General features: G+C 34.9%; 1 protein-coding gene across 1 annotated transcript; it reads left to right on the forward strand.

The window, feature by feature from the left end:
* The first annotated feature begins 11,859 nt into the window (after nt 1–11,859).
* Nucleotides 11,860–14,957, forward strand: LOC110799976 (uncharacterized). Its single transcript, XM_022005265.2, has one exon. The coding sequence runs from the start codon at nt 12,131–12,133 to the stop codon at nt 14,528–14,530; it is 2,400 nt and encodes a 799-aa protein (XP_021860957.1). The 5' UTR covers nt 11,860–12,130; the 3' UTR covers nt 14,531–14,957.
* Nucleotides 14,958–19,960: the final 5,003 nt, after the last annotated feature.

Consider the following 19,960-nt stretch of genomic DNA (forward strand, 5'->3'; position numbering starts at 1 on the left):
GAGAAATGGGGTTTATAAAGGCGGAGAAGGTAAGAGGGGATAAAAATGAAAGGATGCAGACCGTTGATTTGGTAAACTATCAAAGGTGGAGGTTTACTTAGAATAGGATTCACACGGATTGAGCACTACGGATCGCTGACGTGGAAGGATTTCGCGCTCTACGCAAAGTTTGAATTTTCCTAATTTTTTGTACGCTTTCGAGTTTTGAGGTTTTCACTTTGGGTAGCCAAGGTTTTTCAATTGGAAATTTTGACAAAAAAAAGTCGTTTAAAATTATTGGTGATTTTTGTATTGTAGTTCCTCAACCCTATAAAATTATTGGTGATTTTTGAAATTTTTGAAAAAAAAGTCATTTTTATTGTCCATGTATTATTTTGACTTTTTTTAATACGGGGTATTAACTTATTTTTTATTTTTTATTTTTTATTTTGAGGATTAATTTACTAATTTTGATACTTTTTTATTAATATACAAAAATAAAAATTATTCCGTAATATGGTTTTAAAAAAAAAAACCGAAAATTTGAAGGTGTATTTTTTTACTAAGGATCATTAAAGAAACTAGTGGTCAAAATTAGATATTGATAAAAATGAAAGTCGAACAAAGTACATCTATTATAAAACAGATGAAGTATAAATTAAACTTGTAAAATTGCAACAACAAAAACTAAACTTTGGATTTTATTTTAGTTACTATTTGCATTTCGTATCTATCACTTTAACAAGAACTCGTAACTCATATTCCCTCCATTTCAAATTAATAGAGATATTTTGACTTTTGACACTATTCATAAATTTCAGTTTGACTATCATTTGTGATTTATGAGTCATGTGGGGTCTTGTTTGAATCGTCTTGATACAGTCATGTGGGGTCTTGTTTGAATCGTCTTGATATGTACTTTCGAGTTCGCAACTTTATAATTTTTGCGAATCCAAAATTAGAGATATTAATGTCCATACATTTATATTGGCCAGCGAAAAAAGTTAAATTGTCTCCATTATTTTGAAACGGGGGTAATTATTAAGCCCTTGAGGTAAAGCTTTTTTCACTTTTTTTTTTTTTTTTTGAGGGAAAAGGCTTTTTTCACTTAGATAACAATAAGATACTGAAAATTAAATTTAGACAACACTTTTAATGTACAACAACATTAAGTTTTTGTTTGGCAACCACTTTCAGTCACTTTAAATAAATAGGTGTTACTCCCTCCGTATTTAAATAGGAGTTACACATGGTCGGACACGTATATTAAAGGAGAATAGTTGAATGAAATAAAATATATAATAAAACAAGTGGGGTTGGGGTAAATATTTTGATCAAGTAAAACAAGTAGGAAGTGCGCTATCAATTGAGTATATGCTAGTCTTCGAATAAATCATCTATGTCCAATTTAGTGATTTAGACTAGGGACTTTATTAAGTTGTTATTCCAAATCACTTTATAAGGTTCTATTACCAAAAAAAAATCGATAATTAATCCTATTTGAAAACACAAGTTACTTGGACATTTTATTTAATACTAAACCGGGCAATTAAATACTAATGAACTTTTATTGATAAACATTCAAAGCATAATAAATGTCTTTACAGTTGTAAACATGAAGTAAACAACCTAAAACCATTCTCCCATATGCCAAGGTCCCATAGACCTAGTATGACTCTCAAGCTTAGGTTGAGCAAGCGGTTTAGTCAGAGGATCAACCACATTACCCTTAGTATGAATCTTACTTACTTTCACATCCCTTTTTCAACGATCTCTCGTATAAGATGGAATCCCTGAGCACGTGTTTGGATTTTTGGTGTGATATGGGTTCCTTGGACTGAGAAATGACGCCATTGTTGTCATAATACAACTAAATGTCATTTTCAATGCTGGGAAGTACACCAAGTTCACTAATGAACTTTTTTATCCAAACAACTTCTTTTGCTGCCTCACTTGCTTCAATATACTCAACAACTGTTGTAGAATATGCGATGGTACTCTGCTTAGAACTCTTCCATCCCACAACTCCTCCATTGAGACAAAAATGAACCCATTGTGATCGGAAGTCATCTTTGTCACTCTGGAAACTTGCATCGGTGTATCCAGTGACAACCAACTCATTATCTCCACCGTAAACTAAGAAATATAATTATCCTTATTCCTGCACAAGTACTTAAAGATATTCTTTGCTTCCATCCAGTGCGCCTCTCTTGGGTTTGACTGGTATCTGTTGCACATACTCAAAACATATACAACATTCGTTCGAGTATACCATGGCATACATAATGGATACTACCGCAAAGGCATGAGGAATATTACTCATACGCTTGACCTCATCGGGTGCCGAAGGACACTGAGTATTGCCAAGTTATATGCCATATTGCATGGGAATGAACTTCTTTTGGAGTTTTCCAGCTTGAACCATGCAATAACCTTATCAATATAAATCTTTTGGCTAAGTTCAATCAGCCTTTTGGATCTATCTCCATGGATCCTTATTCCCATGATGTACTCAGCTTCTCCTAGGTCTTTCATGGAGAAACAACTTTTAAGCCATTCCTTGACTGACTCGAGCATGGTCTTGTCGTTTCCTGTGAGAAGTATGTCACCCAAATACAAGACTAGGAAAGCAATACTACTCCCACTCAGCTTCTTGTATATACAAGACTCCTCTTCATTTATGAGAAAGCTAAAAAAAATTGACTGCCTCATCAAATATGAGGTTCCAACTCGGGGATGCTTGCTTTAGCCCATAAATGGATTTCTTCAGCTTGCAAACCTTCATTGTACTGTTTGGATCTTCAAAACCTTATGGTTGTGTCATGTACACATCCTATTTCAAGAACCCATTCAAGAAAGTGCTTTTGACGTCTATCTTCCAAATCTCATAGTCATGAAAGACAAAAATCGCACGGATTATCCTAATGTATTTCAGCATGGCTACTGGTGAGAAAGTTTCATCATAGTCTATACCATGATTTTTTCTAAAACATTTTGCCACTGGCCTTTCCGTAAAGACGACAATGTTTCCATCTTTGTCCTTTTTCAATCTGAAAATTCATTTGCAACCAATGGGTTTAACACTTTAACCCCATCAGGCAAAACAACCAAGTCCCATGCTTTATTTTCAAACATCAAATCCATTTCGGATCTCGTGGCTTCGAGCCATTTCTCGGAGTCTTGAATTGTCAAAGAACTTGTGTACCTAGTTGGTTCCTAATGTTCTAAAATCTTTATTTCAAAACTTCCCGTCAAAAGCAATCAATATATCTCTTTGACGGAATGACAGTCCAACTAGACCTACGTCGGGGAACAACATGAGAAGTTTATACCTCATTTAGGTTGAGGGATTTCACATGGATTATCTCCAAGTGGGACGGTAAAAGTCGTGTGAATGGAATGCACTGCCTCCTGGGCATTTTCTTGATGGGTCGCCTCTGACGAGGTATGAACTTCATCCATTTATCGCTCATCTCAAATTTCTTTGAGATATACATTACTCCACTTGTTTTTCTAGAAATGATTTTTTTTCCATAAAGACACCATCACGAGAAACAAACACTCTGGTTTCGCTTTGGTTGTAGAAGTAGTATCCCTTAGTCTGTTTTGGACAACCCACAAAAAGACATTTTATCGGACTTAGAAATCTTATCAGAGAGTAAACATTTTACATAAACTTCATTAACCCATATCTTTAGAAAAATACAATTTTGTAACTTTTCCAATCCACATCTCATATGGCGTCTTCTCTACCGCTTTGGACGGTGCTCTGTTGAGTGTGAATTTTGCTGTTTCAAGCGCAAATCCCCAGAATGAGACAGGAAGGTCAGCAAGACTCATCATGGACCGAACCATATCAAATAGAGTTCGATTTGTTATTTCAGAAACCCCATTCAACTCTGGTGTCCCCGGTGGAGTCAATTGCGAAAGTATTCCACAATCTTTCAAATGATCACCAAACTTTTGAAATAAATATTCACCATCACGATCGGATCGCAATGATTTTCTTCCCAAGTTAGTTTTGTACTTCATTCAGGAATTCCTTGAACTTTTAAAAGGATTCCGACTTATGCCACATGAGGTAAACATATCCAAATCTGCTCACATCATCGGTATAAGTAATGAAATACCCGTACCCTACCCTAGCCAAAATACTCATAGGTTCGGACACATTAGTATGATGAGGGCTAAAAGATAATTGACCCTTTCACTTGAGCATGTGAAAGGAGACTTTGTCATTTTTCCCATTAAGAAAAACTCACATACTTCAAATGATTCAAATCAAATGATTTGAGAATTCCATCATTATGAAGTTTCTCTATGCGTTTTGCGCTTATGTGGCCTAATCGACAATGCCATAGGTAAGTGGGGTTTAAGTCATTTGGTTTGTGTGTCTTGTTTTCTATGTGATAGACATGGTTTTTGAGGTCTAGCACATATAAACAATTTGCTAATTTAGCAGAGACATAACCATTCAAATATGAAGAACAACAATAATTCATAATTTGGAATGAAAAACCTTATGAATCCAAAATCGAAATCGGGAAGGGTTTTGGGTTTTCTTTTGTTTCAAAGTTACTGACTAACAGTACATAAAATCCAATATTATATCATATACTTCCTCCGTTTCAAAAAAATTGCAACACTTTCACTTTTACCACTATTCATTTACTAACTTTGACCATAAATTTTTACTAATTTAGTAAAAGCAAATGTTATAAGTAAAATATTGATGGGTTGATTTCATTGTATATTTTCATAATATTAAATTTTAAGATTAAAAAAAAGAGTATGATTAGAGATATTTAAGGTCAAAGTTGTGTCTTGACAAACGTGTTAATCAAAGTGTTGTAATTTTTTTGAAACGGAGGAAGTATATGATATTAGAGTTTTAGGTTAATTAGGAGAACTAATTCTCCATCCCTTTTCCCTTTAGGGCCGACCGGTATAAGGCCCACTAATGGGCTTGTTTGCTTTGTTCAACTGGTGTTATAATGTGTGATCTCATAGGATTAATATATTTTAGTTGTAGGCCCAGTGAATATTGTCCTACTAATCACATTTATTCTCTAGCAAACAATTATGATTACTAAAATAATTAACTTATTATCTTCATCATTAATTCCTATTTATATTTGATAATTGCGAAAATGTCTAAGGACATAATAAATAAAATTCAGGTCGAATAATGACTTTTATTAGCTTGTTTTGAGTTGTTTTGGTGGTTAGTCATTATCTATTTCTACATCTAAAATCAATTGAGTGAAAGTTTTAGAGAGTAGATACACTTAATTTGCTCACATGTACTGGATATGACTTGGGTCCAGTATCTATTATATGAAGTAATCAGTATCACCCAATTGTGGGCCGGAAAAAGCAACCAAAAAGGGTCCAAGTTGAGTACCACGTCATAAACAGCCTCATTATACAGTTAGACTTAAACAAAATCCTCAAAAATTAATAAAAAGAAAAGTATTCATAAGTACTCTCACACACGCCTAAATTAGGGGTTGGAGCTTGGGAAGATGGCAACAATGAATGAATTTATCAAAAGGTGGCGCCAACTTAGGTTCCGCTGTATTCGTCTTATTTTTACGTATTTTATGACTAATAAGATAAGACTAACTAAGATAATACGAAGGTTAATAATTTTAAAGTAAGTCTTTTTATCACTCTTAATAAGCGTCAATACGATAAGATACACGTAATAAGATACCTCACAAGATAATACTCCACTTCATAAGATGAGATAAATTAATAAGATAAGATGATATAAATGAAGTTCTGGTGAAAACGATACTTTTCTAAAAAAAATTATCGGATATTTTAAAGAGAGAAGCGATTAGGCCAATGTTCTATTTATTTATTTATTAAAAATAAATCATTCATATAAGTTCTTACTTCGTATTAGATAAGTTTAAAAAATAAGGGTTGTTCAAGTACAATTGAAAGTTTAAATAAATTCATACTACGTATAAGGTTAAATAATATAAGTTCAAGAAAGTAAGTGAAAACCAGGAAATAGAACGCTCTGTAACTCTTATAAGCTGGTATTTTTATTCTTCGAGTTCAGTAAAAAAAAGCCACAGATTATCGGCTGAACATAAGTTGTGAGCTGTGACATAACATGTACGGAGTACTAGTTTTACAACTTACTACTCCCTCCATCATTTTTGTTCATACATGCGATTTAACGGCTAATTAATGTACATTGAGATTCTTTCTATTGTATTTATTTAAACAATACAAATTACTTATTTATGATGTTTTCTCTTTTATCCAAAACATAACATTGGAAGAATGTGAAAGATATCCCAAAGAAAAAGTATAAGAGATTAAATGCATTAATGAATTTGATTAGTTAAAATAATCATCAGGGCACAAATTTGATACTCCCTCCGTCTCTTTTTTGTTCTTTACGTTTTCCTTTTAGGGTGTCCCAAAATGTTCTTTACATTTCCTTTTATATTAGCACATAAATGATTAATATTCTATCAAAATTTTTGTCCAATTATTATATTAACCAATTAAATTCATGGGGTCATTTGATCTCTCACACTTTTCCATAGGGACATTAATTTTTTCTCATTTTTCCAATATCAGAATTTTGATAAGAGTGAAAACATTATAAATAAACGTACATTTTCTCGTTTATATGAAAAACTTAGAAGAATTTCAATGCACATTAATTAATCGTTAAAACGCGTGTAAAATACCAAACGTAAAAAACAAAAAAACTGGAAAAAGTAGAATATTAAAACATTTATGTGATCATATAAAATGAAATATTTTCAACATAAAAAATAAATAAGACATCCTAAAGGAAATTTAGGTAAAAAAAAAAACGACAGAGAGAGTAACTTAAAAAATGGCTCCATATTAAAATTCTTTATTATTTTTTCTAAGATGTTGAGAAGATAAGAAGTCATTAATTAATCAGTAAAATTAGTTAATAATTAAAGGGTGTAGCTTTACAATACTTGTGTTGTCTTCTTCTTGTGTTAAATGCTTGGTCAAATAAACTTTTTCTTCCTTTTCCTCAGTTCCATGGGTCTTGACTCAAGTCTTGACCCACCACTTTACTACTAACGTCATTTTCTCTTTGGAGTTTGTAGAAATAAGGGTTACCCACCATTCTAATTTATTATCATTAATTATTAAATATCATCCATCATCTTTTCTTTTGAATGCCCATGTGACCCTCTAGAGCTAAAATCCATGTATCCCTACAAATTAAGGTAACCTTTCCTGTCCTTGTCTATACTGCTTAGCGTAATCGATACACTATACAGTGTATACACCTTCACAATTTCACAATCCAATTGCACTTGTCCACACTCCACTAGTATTACAAGGGAAAGGAGGGTGCAAGAGGTGTCTTAATTAGGGATCATATGCCAAACAACAATATTGCTAGTTGCTCTTTCAATCGGGGGCTAATCCACCCCTCCTCTTGCAGAAGGTATTGCATTTCGCAATGGCTTATTATTGGCAATAGAAAACAATATTCGACATATTTTCACTGAGAGAGATAATTTGCTTATAATTCTGATTTTGCAATAACGAGCTCATTGAATGAATAAAGATTACAGCATGATTGGCCTTATATACAATGATTAGGTGACGTGTTGGAGCCAATCAATGTGCTTCAAACTAACACATCAGCAAGCTCTAACTAACATGCTCTATAACAGAAACAGAAGCTAACAATAGCTCTAACAGAATTCAGTTACACTGAACATTCTAGAAGGCTGATGCAGTTAGTTGTTGCTGCAGTTGTTGCTGCTTGACTTGTGCACGAAATTGCTTGCTGCATTGCTATAAGCTTGAGTTGATCATATCAGCATTGAGAGCATGAGTGTGTACACCAACATTGCCCATGGAAAATACAATTGCTTATGGACGACATAAAACAACCATAATTCGAGACATGTATATCGAGAAGCTAATCGTGCTGCTAATTATGTAACATCCCTTGGTCATCACATTACAAGCCACCTAATTAGATATTGAGCCTTTCATAGACAATATATTTTCTTATTTTATTTCCTAAGATAAGTTGGGATATAGTCTTGAGAGAAGACTATCCTAACTTCTATGTATCTTCCTTTTTGCTTAAAAAATAAAAAGAAAAAGGAGAATTCCTATTAACATGGCAACAATGTGACATGACAATTAGGAATTTTGATACTACACATATTTATATATGCATTATTTGTCCCATGTTGTTATCCTAAAGTTTTAACATTGTACATGTACAATGGTGATTAACGGGTTGATTACGTGAAGTCACTTTGAAATTATCCTAATTTTTAAGTTCTTTCATTTGAAATTTGGTATAGTTTAGAATTATTGTATTTTGGCCGATTGGGTTGTATCAACATTTGAGCTTTAAGGTTTTCTATTCAAGTTTGTTTGCTCACCTTCAAAGTGTTCACCACGTCCACGCCCAAGCCCAAGTACCAATAGACTCTACTTATTACTGCAACAGTGCAACCATGATGAGAAACATCTACTGTAAAATGTACTCCCTCCGTCCCATAATATAGTGCCCGTTTGACCAAAATCACGGTTATTAAGGTAAAGGATAACATTGATAATAAAAACAATAATGATTTGTACTTTCAAGATAAAGTACATGTTAGTTGGCAAAAATGGAGAGATAAATTATAGATTAAAGGTGTGTACATAATAAATAGGCCTAAAAAGGACAAAAATCAAGCACATGGGTTGAATAAAAGTCAAAAAGTACAATTTTCAAAGTAAAAATTAATGGTTTAAAATAGAAATAGGCACATCATTTAGGGACACCATTTTAGGAAAACAAGCACTATATTATGGGACGGAGGAAGTAAATTACTGGAATGCTGATAATCCAACGGTGCCTACTTCTACTGTTTTACTGCTCTCTCGGGTTCCACTCACGTGCACCCTTCGGATCCTTTTCTGTCTCACCTCGTCCCCACCATCCCATTGTTTTTTTCTTTAATTAAATAATTTAACAAAAACAACAACCCATGTGCTTAATTGCTTTTCCCAAACTGCCCCTCTTCCTTTACTAATCCTTCCAAAATGGCACTTATCTACTCTAATTGGCCCATAATCAAGAACGTTGACATATGATATGAGTTTGCAGTTTGGTAAAAGAAGTTGGATGTACTTACATAATTGTCATGCATAAAGCAATTAGATGAACATATACACTATCAATAATTGACAAACAATTTGTACTTGCCTAATTGAGTAATTGTATATTGTCTTCTAATTATTTGGTCTAGTCCTACCACAACACTAAGCTCACTCAAATACTCATTCTACTTCACTATTTAAGCAATAATTGTATTCATATAAACTACGGAATATGTTAAATGTAAGTTTAAATGACACACGTAATATAAAAAATACTCTGTAAATATACAAATTAACCAACACACCTTATGTAACATATACGATTATACATACAAATATTTAACGGTATCAAAATTTTATGACTTAAGTACTTCGTATTACATTAGAATATTATATTAAAATTTTATGCATTAACAAATTCAATTGTTATATGCAACAAATTTACAAAACTAGGTTTGACCCAATGAAAACGAGTACTCCGTATACCTTTTAAAGTTGGATATTCAATCCGGTACTTTGAAGGAGGAAATTTTATACCCTTCCCAGCCCCCTCTCAAAATATCCAACTTGCAATTTTAGACATATTGATTCGTGACCAGTTCAAGCATAATACGGTGACTTATTTTATACGAAGTATTAGTGAATTAGAGTATAATTAAAATAAATAAATTGATGGGTAGTTTAGTTTCTGGTTGAATGTTGTAAGATATCAAAAGGAGCTTTATGAGCATTTGTTGTAATATAATTAAGATATTAGCTAGATTTGTTTTTCTTTGGCTTATATGTGGTGGTGATTAAGATGATCTGGCCATGTTAAGGCATGCTTATATTGTTATATAGGGCAGTGGCCTAGCTAAGACTGGATTTGTTCCCCAGTCAATGGTATCATTAATCATTATTAGTGATAATCATTGTTAATTAGTTTGAGGATTTTGATTTATTCTGGTGCATGATCCTCTACTTTCCTCACCTCATGCATTCCTGGTAATTAGGGACCGCATGCATCACATTTTTATCAAATCATAGACATAGATTCAATTATGGATCTATACATGCATGCACATTATAGAAAAAATGGAACCCTAGCTCTATCCTTCATTTTTAATTATTCGGAGTAGTTGAGACTAGATTGACAAATTTAGAGATCTATTGGTTTCGTATTTTGTTAGTAAATATAGCTCGGTATTAGGAACTGTTTGGTTTACAATATTGGTTTTTAACACCTTACAAATTTACTCCACCAAATTGGTTTTTAACACCTTACAAATTTTACAAGGTTTTCTTAATTTTCTTTTGAAGAAAAGAGAAAGGTAAAACAATCCCACCCGTACTCAAATAAGACAAGGATAAATTAGTAATTTGAACCGAATCGTAATACAAGAAAAGTAAAATAACGAGCGAGAAAAAAACCTGCAACAAGCTTTTCAAATAAGTCAACCTAAACTTTCCAACGACATCGATTGAAGACGAGAACTGTGACAAATAGAGTTGACATGAACCATCGACTTAGACTAAAATCCTTGTAAAACGGAAGCAACTCATCAACAAATAAGAGGATGAAAAAGCTCTCGTAGAGGCAACCCCAATCATACACTAAGAATTGATATCATGAACAAATATGATGATTCCACGAGGAAACATGACTTTTAAATTAATTTTAAAGCATATTATCAAAAAGTAAAATACATCAATGCTGCTAAATGAGCTGCTAATGGTGAATACTATTGGTACTATTACGAATGTAACTATTTCATTAATTCCAAATTATCCATTAATCGTAAAACAACTCCGTACTAAAACCTCATGTAATAATACAACAAATTACGGAATACGGAGTACATACTAGGGAGTACAAAAGTACGGAGTAGCACGGTAGCACCTTCAAATTCTTACGGTACTACTTACGTATGCAGCACAATTTACTCCAAATTCATTTTATTTTCTTGAACACCCTTTATGACCAGAGCAATTTCCTTCAATATTGTTTAAAGGACGTCAAATTTTCAAAATGTACAACTTTCTAACTTACTGTAATTTCCACCATATCGTCCACGTCAGCATTAAAATCGGTCTATTTTTTTTTTAACAAAGCGGCACTAAACCGCTATCTCAGGTAGCGGTTGACATAAGTAAACCGCTATCTGAGATAGCGGTTCATATATTCCCTAAATCAAAACTCACGGTGAGCTTTCAAAATAAAAACTTACCATACCCCCTTTTTGTTTTAAAGAAAACCGCCATCTGAGATAGCGATTTTGTTTTAAAACAAACAACCATCTGAGATAGCGGTTTTGTTTTAAAGCAAACCGCCATCTGAGACAGCGGTTTTGTTTTAAAGCAAACCGCTATCTGAACCGCTATCTCAGATAGCGGTTTATAACATTGAGCCGCCATATGAGATGACGGTTTGCTTTAAAACGAAATCGCTATCTCAGATGACGGTTTAACGCTAAACGGAAAAAAAAATTATTTCTCTTTCTCGCTTAATGATGTGGACGGTATGACGAGAATTAACTTAGAAAAGAACGTATTTTGGAAATTATTGGATATTTATGCAATATTGAAGAAAATCGCTCCCATAATCGAGAAAACAATACAGTGAAAAACAAGGTGGAAAAAAAAAAAAATTCAAGAATAAGCAAAGGATGGTCATGGATGTCTAATCATAGATTCATAGACAAGGAGAAATCACATAAAAATGGCAAAAAACCATAGTATAGCGAATTAGTGATTCGTCCAACACATTTTGTGTGTTTTGTGTAAAGACAAACACCATTCTTTTTTTATCAACTCCTCTTTTTCTATCTTTCACTCTCTCTCCCCCACTCTCTTAATTACTCTTCACCATTTACACATCAACAACAACAACTCACACATCCCATCATCTTCTTCCTCTTCAATCTCACTTCAATCTCACTTCAATCCACAATTTTACACTATTCACTCTTACACTATTTTCTTTCAATTATTTCACCCAATTAAAAAAAAAACCTTGAAAAAATACAAAAAACCCCATCAAATAATGGACATAGAAAGACCTCATAGAACAACAAGCACACCCACAACTACAAGTGAACTCTTCATTTGCTTCACTTCTCGCCTTTCTAAGTCTTCTTCTATGCGCCTCTCTTCCAAATCTATCCTCAGCCCCGCCCGTGCTGCCGCCGTCTCCGATAATAAGGGTTCTCAATCTCATTCTCTCTCCACCTCCCTCAGCCGCCGCCTCCGCCACAACGGTAGTGTTAAAGGTGGAGCTCAATCTCCAGCCATGTTTCCCTCTTCGAAGAAAAACAAGGGCTCATCTGGTTTTGCTGACAACCCTGAGCCTTCTTCACCTAAAGTCACCTGCATTGGTCAGGTTAGAGTGAAGACTAAGAAGCAGGGGAAGAAGATGAAGATGCGGGCTTGCCGAAGCAAGCGCTTAAGCAGCGGCGTAGGTGGTGCTGCTGGTGGTGGAGAAACGAGTTTTCGACGAATCGAACACTCTCATTCTCATGAAGGGATAAACCAAGGACTCCAGAATCAGCAGAATCAACAAGAATGTGGTTTGAATCATAGGAATCAAAGGTGGGTCCATCTTCCATTGACAATATGTGAAGCTTTGAGAACATTTGGGTCGGAGTTTAGCTGTTTGTTTCCCTGCAAATCGTCTTGTTTTAGTGGTGGTGGTTTTTGCGGCGGTGGGGGAGACAAGGGGGATAAAGCAGGGGAGGAGAGAGAAATCCCATCTCCGACTTCATGTGCAGTGTTTCGGTGGTTAGTATCTTTACAAGACGGAGAAGGCGACGGTGACGGCGGAGGGAAGAGGAGGAGGGATATAGAATTGGTGGTGGGAGGTGAGGAGGAGGAAGAGGTCGAGAGGAGAGAGAATAGGGTGATGATGATGGAAAGGGACTGTTCTAGAAGACGGTCGATATTTGATGATATGGAGTTTGATGATTTGTTTACCAATAACAATGTGAAGAATAATGATAATGGAAGTGGTGAGATTATTGATAATGATGTTGAATATGGCGATGGCGATGATGATTGTGATGAAAAGGGTGGTAGAGTTAGTGTATGTGTTCCTCCTAAAAATGCATTGTTGTTAATGAGGTGTAGATCTGATCCGTTGAAGATGGCTTCGCTTTCGCGGAAGCTTTGGGAGGTTCCTCTTCCTCAACCAGATGATGATGATAATGTTGAACAAGGATTTAAGGAAGTTAAGGTTGTAGAGAGAGAAGCTGTTTCGGATGATGCAACAGAAGAAATTGGAAAAGTGAAAACTGAGGAAATTAGGGAAGATATGACAGATGAAATTAGGGAACATAAAACAGAGGAAATCCAGGAAGATGAAACATATGATATTGGAGAGATAAAACCAGAGGAAAATAGAGATGAAAAAACGGAGGAAGTTAGGGAGGAAAGAGAATATTTAGTTGAGGGGAATGAGGAAATTGATCAGTGTTTGGAAACAGTTGAAGTTTTTCCTGAATTTTTCGGAGAAGAACTGAAGGAAACAGAGGAAAAACAGAGTGTAGAAGACAGAGGAATGTTAGAAGAGGAAGAATGCGAAGCTTTGGAAGAAATTCAGTTGATTGAAGATGATAATGATGCAGATGAGTGTTTAATTGAGGCGTTATTCGTTGAAGAGAAGGTTGAAGATGATAAAAATGAGCAAGATTTGGTTGTAATTAATTCAGAGGAATCACTTCAAAAATTAGCCAAGGCGGAAGAAGAAGAGAGAGAAAGTGTTGCATTATTAGAAACCGACGAACTTTCAATTGTTCATGAAGAAGAGGAAAGAGAAAGAGAAAGAGAAAGAGGTGAAAGAGGTGAAAGCAGTGACATTTCTTCGTCTTCCTTGAATTCTTCAGAAGAGTCAACAGCCGAGTCAAAAGAGAGAGAAGATGAGGAAGAACAAGAACAAGAAGAAGAGAAAGACCAGGTTGAAGAACAAGTACAAGTTGAAGAAGAAGAAGAAGAAGCAAGGAAGTCAATGGACGGAGAAAATAAGAAGAAAACTTTGCCAGATTGTTTGTTGTTAATGATGTGTGAGCCTAAGGTGTCAATGGAAGTGTCCAAAGAAACATGGGTTTGTAGCACTGATTTCATTCGGTGGTTACCGGAGCGCCACCAGAAGAAGGTGGCTAATAAGACGGATGGGCCAGGTGATTCAACGACAAAGAAAAATAAACCAGCGGCTGTGGCGGCGATGCCTCCTCATCTTGTCAAACATGTCTCGGTTCAACGTTACGAACAAGCAGCTCAGCCTCCTATTCAGCCAGGAAGGTCTTCAATATCTTTCCCAGCCGGTGGCGGGTCCGTGGCTAACTTACTAGAGCAGAAGCTAGTGAAATGCGGCGGCTACAAGCCGTTCGTTTTGACAAGGTGTAAGTCTGCGCCCTTAAGAGAAAAAGGGGTTTTGAGCAGCAGGGTATAATTGCTGATGGTAGTTCTGAACTCTATGCAACTGCACTTACCACAGCACTGTTGTCTACTGCTTTTGCTTCATTATAAATGACATAAACCTTTTCCTTGTTAAATGTTCTCTTGCCTCGAGTTTTTGTTACGTATGTTGGTGTGAATTTAACAAGTTTCATGCATACAAAATCTGCACCTTATGCAGCTGTTATGCTGTATTAAAGCGTGATCAGCAATTCAACTTTGAAATACATTTTACTCCTGTATACTAAATGGATAACTGCACTAATCTAGGACAGCATATATTAAGTAGTTTGATCAGTATCATTACTTTCCTATTCAGATTAGTGTGTGATCTATAATGTAGTTACCGGTGTAATGTTATGGTCAGTCTGATCATGTATTGACATTCTAGTTATCTTAATGAATATATATTGTTCTGGTAATGTTGAGTTTCAACTGGTTTTCATTAACTTTTATTTGTTTTTTTTTTACCTCTGGATTGCTGAGATGTGTTTGTTGAATCTTGAATCTATGAAACTTCATTATTGAATTATTGCACTATGTATTGATAGAGTGGATTATGTTTTGCATATTTGTACTCTGCATATGAAATCAAGTTATCATTGAAATGTTATCCTTTTGTATTGATTTTTGAGTTTGTTCTGCTCCAATTGTCATTGAGAAAGTTACTATGGTATGAAGTCCTTTGTTAGTCTCATAAGTGTAGCATTTCTGGAGTTGTTGGATTTTGGAACTAAGTGATTGCTTGATATAAATATTGGTTTAATGCAATGCATTATTGGGTGTGGTGTGGTTGTAATGTGGTGTTAGTTTGCCATATGTGCAAGACTGTTAGTTGCTGATCAAACTGAGATTTACGGTGAAGCTATAAATAAGCCTGTGACTAGGAATGAATTGAATGACAGGCAGTAGAGTAAAAAAGTCATTTGAGAGCCATATTCAGAACTGATGACTTGATGCAGTGTGGCTAAGCATGTGCATGATGCGATCCTCTTTATGTATTGAAGCTGCACTGATTGCTATTTTTCTCCTTTGACTTGTGCAGTTATTGAAGTTGTTAGTTACTGATTGCTGTTCAGTATTTTATCATGTATGTGTGATTCCTAATTGCCCATCATGTTGGATTTCTCCATGTAAAATGCACAAGTTGTTGGTTTCTCCACCAAGCTTCCCTCATTTCAGTTTTCAGGCCATTAACTGTGAGCTACTGCCGAAAGATAAAGCTTGTTTGCAAGGTAGAAACCAATTGCTTGTTTCTATCATCCATTCACCCCTGAGCCTTTTTTTTGTTTCCAGTGTACCATGCTTACATGATATCTTTTGGGGCTTTTTCTGCTAAATTGCCTTAAAGTCTCATGTTTGACTGTTTAGCAATATAGGGCATAATCTGTTTTTGAAACTAATAGATATGCAGGCGTGCAGGTGCCTTTTCCTGACTCGCAGCGTGGGTCTTAGTTTGACATCATTGTACACGTTGATGCCTACAAAGTGTATGCTCTCTGTCGAATTATTATGCCATTATATTTTAGGAAGATGATATTGTTGTTAATCTGTGCTAACAAATTAACAATGCATCTATGACTCGCTGGTTTATTTTCAATTTTCTCATGCATAATTTTAATATATATATATATATAGTGAAAATATTGAGTATTCAATAAGGACTCAGGCACTCAGCAGTAGGGATTGTCACTAGACAAAAGTTAAAGACAGTTTATTTGGAGTATTTCAGTTTTTCTTCTTCGTGCTAAGGAGTAAGGACTAAGGATTACATCTAGACTTCTGACTTCTGTTATACAAAGTACAGTACTCCACTTTTCAGCCACCAGATCAATTAAAGATCGAAGTCCAGTCTAGCTGCCTGACAATGATAGACGAATTGCTGCTACTGACTACTGAGTATGGAACCAAGTAAGATAAAACACTTGATTATCAACTGATGTGTTAGCATAATTTATTACTTGGATATTAGTGTACTACTTCCATGCAGTATTTTATTTTCGTGATAGTCAATTATGGCCGTGTTAAGGTTGTACATGCTGCTAGAGTGCGTGCTCAAAATTTTAGACTTGGTTGGGATGCCGGACTTTTAAGTTTGAATCATTTTGGCATTTCTCACTGAATTCCTTGCTCCTTGATTCGAGAGAACACAATTACCGCAGAGATCTGCTAGAGTGTGCTTCATGTTTGATGGAGGGTATGCTAAAAATCATATGTTCGACTTTAAGGGTATGATTTGTTTTGGCCTGTTTGTAATTAATAGAATAGATATGTAGATGTGCGGGTGCCTTTTATGACTTACTGCACGGGTCTTAGTATGGCACTATTGTACTTGTTTATGCCTATGAGGAGCATGCCCTCTATCGAATTAACGTGTCATTATATTCAGGATGATAATTTCTTAATCTGTGGTAAGACTGGTAACAATTGAGTTTTTTTTCTTCAGATTTCCATGACTTACTGATTTGTTTTTTTTTTCAATTTTCTCATGCAGAATATATATGTTTCTCGTAAATCAGATGAGCAAGTGAAAATCTAGTGCAATGAGCCAATAAGGACTCAGCAGTAGGACGGTAGTCTCTAGATCAAAGTTAAAACAGAGTTTATTTGGAAAAATGGAATATATGAGTTTTTCTTCTTCATGCTAAGGATTATATCTTGACTTCTGACTTGTGTTATACATTACTCCGCTTTTCAGAAGTTATGAAGCCATCAGATCGATCAAAGACCGAAGTCAGCCTGACAATGACCAAGCTAGTGCTGCTACTGATTATGGAACAAAGTAAGACTCCACACCTGATATGTGTTAGCATAATTATTAGTTTACTAATTCTGATAATTGCATGTGATAGTCAATTATCTGGCGGTTGTACGTGTTGCTAGGGTTTGTTCTCATGTGTGTCTTTCGAAGTACTCCGTATGTATTAAATTCTTGCGAAAAGGTATATCAGAAAAGCGGGCAAGTTGAGTGTGCTGCATGACTGTAGAAAAACTGTTATAACTGGAATTAGAATGCTGTTAGATTGCCTAGATAACAATTTTAATTAGTAAAGTGGTTAAGGTGGGATTATTCTCTTCTGGCATCATGTTATTATGTCGTTTAAACAAGGACAAACACAAATGGTTGCTGTTAATCTTCTGGTTGTAGAATGTAGAATAACATACCACATAACTAATGCAAAATCCATTGGAGTTTCGGAAATGATGGATGGTAATGATTATTGGTTAATGAATCAGGCAGAGCTCGATCGCATGCAGCTCAGCCCTACTAAAACTCGAGCCAACACAACTAAAATACAAAATAAAAAATCAGGTTTACCTCAACTTGTAACGTCTGAACATGTAAATCAATTCGAACTCTAGCAGTTCAAGGTCGGATAATGACTTTTATTAGCTTGTTCTGAGGTGTTTTGGTGGTTAGTCATTATCTACTTTTATTAGCTTGTTCTGAGGTGTTTTGGTGGTTATAACATATACAGGGACAAGTTACAAGTGTTTTAGTAGAGTTACAACTTACAAATGGAAAGTGAGCAGATAATAAGACTTAGCCATTTCTCTACAAGTCTATATATATGCTTAACCTAAAACTCACTGTTGAAATACTAATAGGATGAAGATACTTTAATAGTATTACTCTACCAGTCTACAGTCTACAGTCTACAGTCTACAATCTAGTATCAAATCATTATCTTGGTCTTAAACAACAAAACAATGCGAAAATCATGGATGTTAATCAGGAGTCATAGGAAAAGCATAAATGTCTCTTCAGAAGAAAAGGATCCAAGTGAAAGTACAAACCGAGTGAGTAACTATCAGGGGTAGCTTTCCGATTAAGAATTTAAGACTCGCCTCAATAGTTGTCATCAACGTATACAGAATTACTGCAATCAAGGCTGCAGTGATCCCTCCCAAGAAGGCCTGAACCGGGGATGGCGAACCTTTAAGTTCAATCGAGACTGATCCAATTCTTTTTAAGCTATCCAATGCCTCCTCTTTCAAACTCTTAGAGTCTTAGGATCTCATTCTCTAAGCTCACAAAGCAACCACAATAAATTACCATCTCAAAAACACAATGATTCTAGGTTCTAGCATTTAAAGTTACGTTATTTTAAACATGTACAAATGTGTGTCATTATAACAAAAGGGAACTCAACTCAAAGGCAAGCTTTATCAACAATCAACAGGATCCCAAAGTTGAATTCCCCTCTGAAATAGCTCTCGTATAAGGCAACATTCAATTTTGGTATGTCCCAAAACAAACAAGTCACTCTATGTAATAATCAAGTAAAATTATGAATTTCCTAAGATGTTAATTCATGACAGCTATATAAATTAAGGAAAGTTATAGTATTATTTCCAGCCGGTTTCTAAGAAATATCCTCGAATCAAATGTGACCTATTAAAAGTGGCACATTTACACTAAATTTTTTATTTTGCTTGACAAGACTAGAACAACAAAGTCAAACACAAGCAAATAAATTCAGTGGAATTCAAAATAAAATTTACTCGTATTAAACAAGAATTAAGCTAAAAATTCAAAAGAACCCCACGAAACCCACAACAACAATGCAATCAAACAACACATAACCAAATACAATTCTTAAAAAAAAAAATCACATTTTGAGCAACAAAGAAAATTACCAACTCTAGCTCGTTTAATTCTAAGACGAATGGAGCGAAAGGGGAGAGAGAGGGTTTGGGGAGAGGATGATGAGTGAGGAAGGAATTTGGAAGGAGGGTGTGTATGGATTGCAACATTTGTGCACTTTCTATGGTGATTTTGTGGTGTTTGCTACTAGAGATTAGGGAACAAAATCTCTGTCTTTGTTCATGTTTTTTCCCCGCGAAATTGCTACAACGTCGAGGATTTCTAAACCTATAATGGCTTGTGTTCATATGGACACAAGTGATTACCAATACAAAAAATTTAGTACCAATGCACAATATTTTAGTACCAATAACACAAATTGCTAAGAAATTGCTAAGAAGTACCAATACAAGTTATTTTGTGTTATTGTTACTAAAATATTATGTATTGGTACTAAATTTTCTGTATTGGTACTCACTTGTGCTCATATAGACAGTTGGACACAAGCCACTTGACGCCAAGACTTCCTCACGTCAACGTCATCCATTAAATCGGTTTGAGATAGATATTTTATGAAAATGGATATTCTACTTTTGTTTTGCGCAAAATTGTCAAAAAAGTACCTTATTTGTAGGTCAGTTTGTGAACTACTACGTTATTGGTTTGAGTCGGAAAAAAATGGGACATTTGACCAACATTCCGGCCAAACAATCAACATTTCGTCTTTTGACTTCACTTTTCTCCAAAAAGAATGTGCGTGTAACACACTTGACAAGCAGATCGATGTGCCCCTAATTCTATTATAAGAATAGGCATTAGCACACCAAAAATCTCATA

This window comes from Spinacia oleracea, chromosome 5 (genome assembly GCF_020520425.1).
Source record: "Spinacia oleracea cultivar Varoflay chromosome 5, BTI_SOV_V1, whole genome shotgun sequence".
In the NCBI taxonomy this organism is placed as follows: Eukaryota; Viridiplantae; Streptophyta; class Magnoliopsida; order Caryophyllales; family Amaranthaceae; genus Spinacia; species Spinacia oleracea.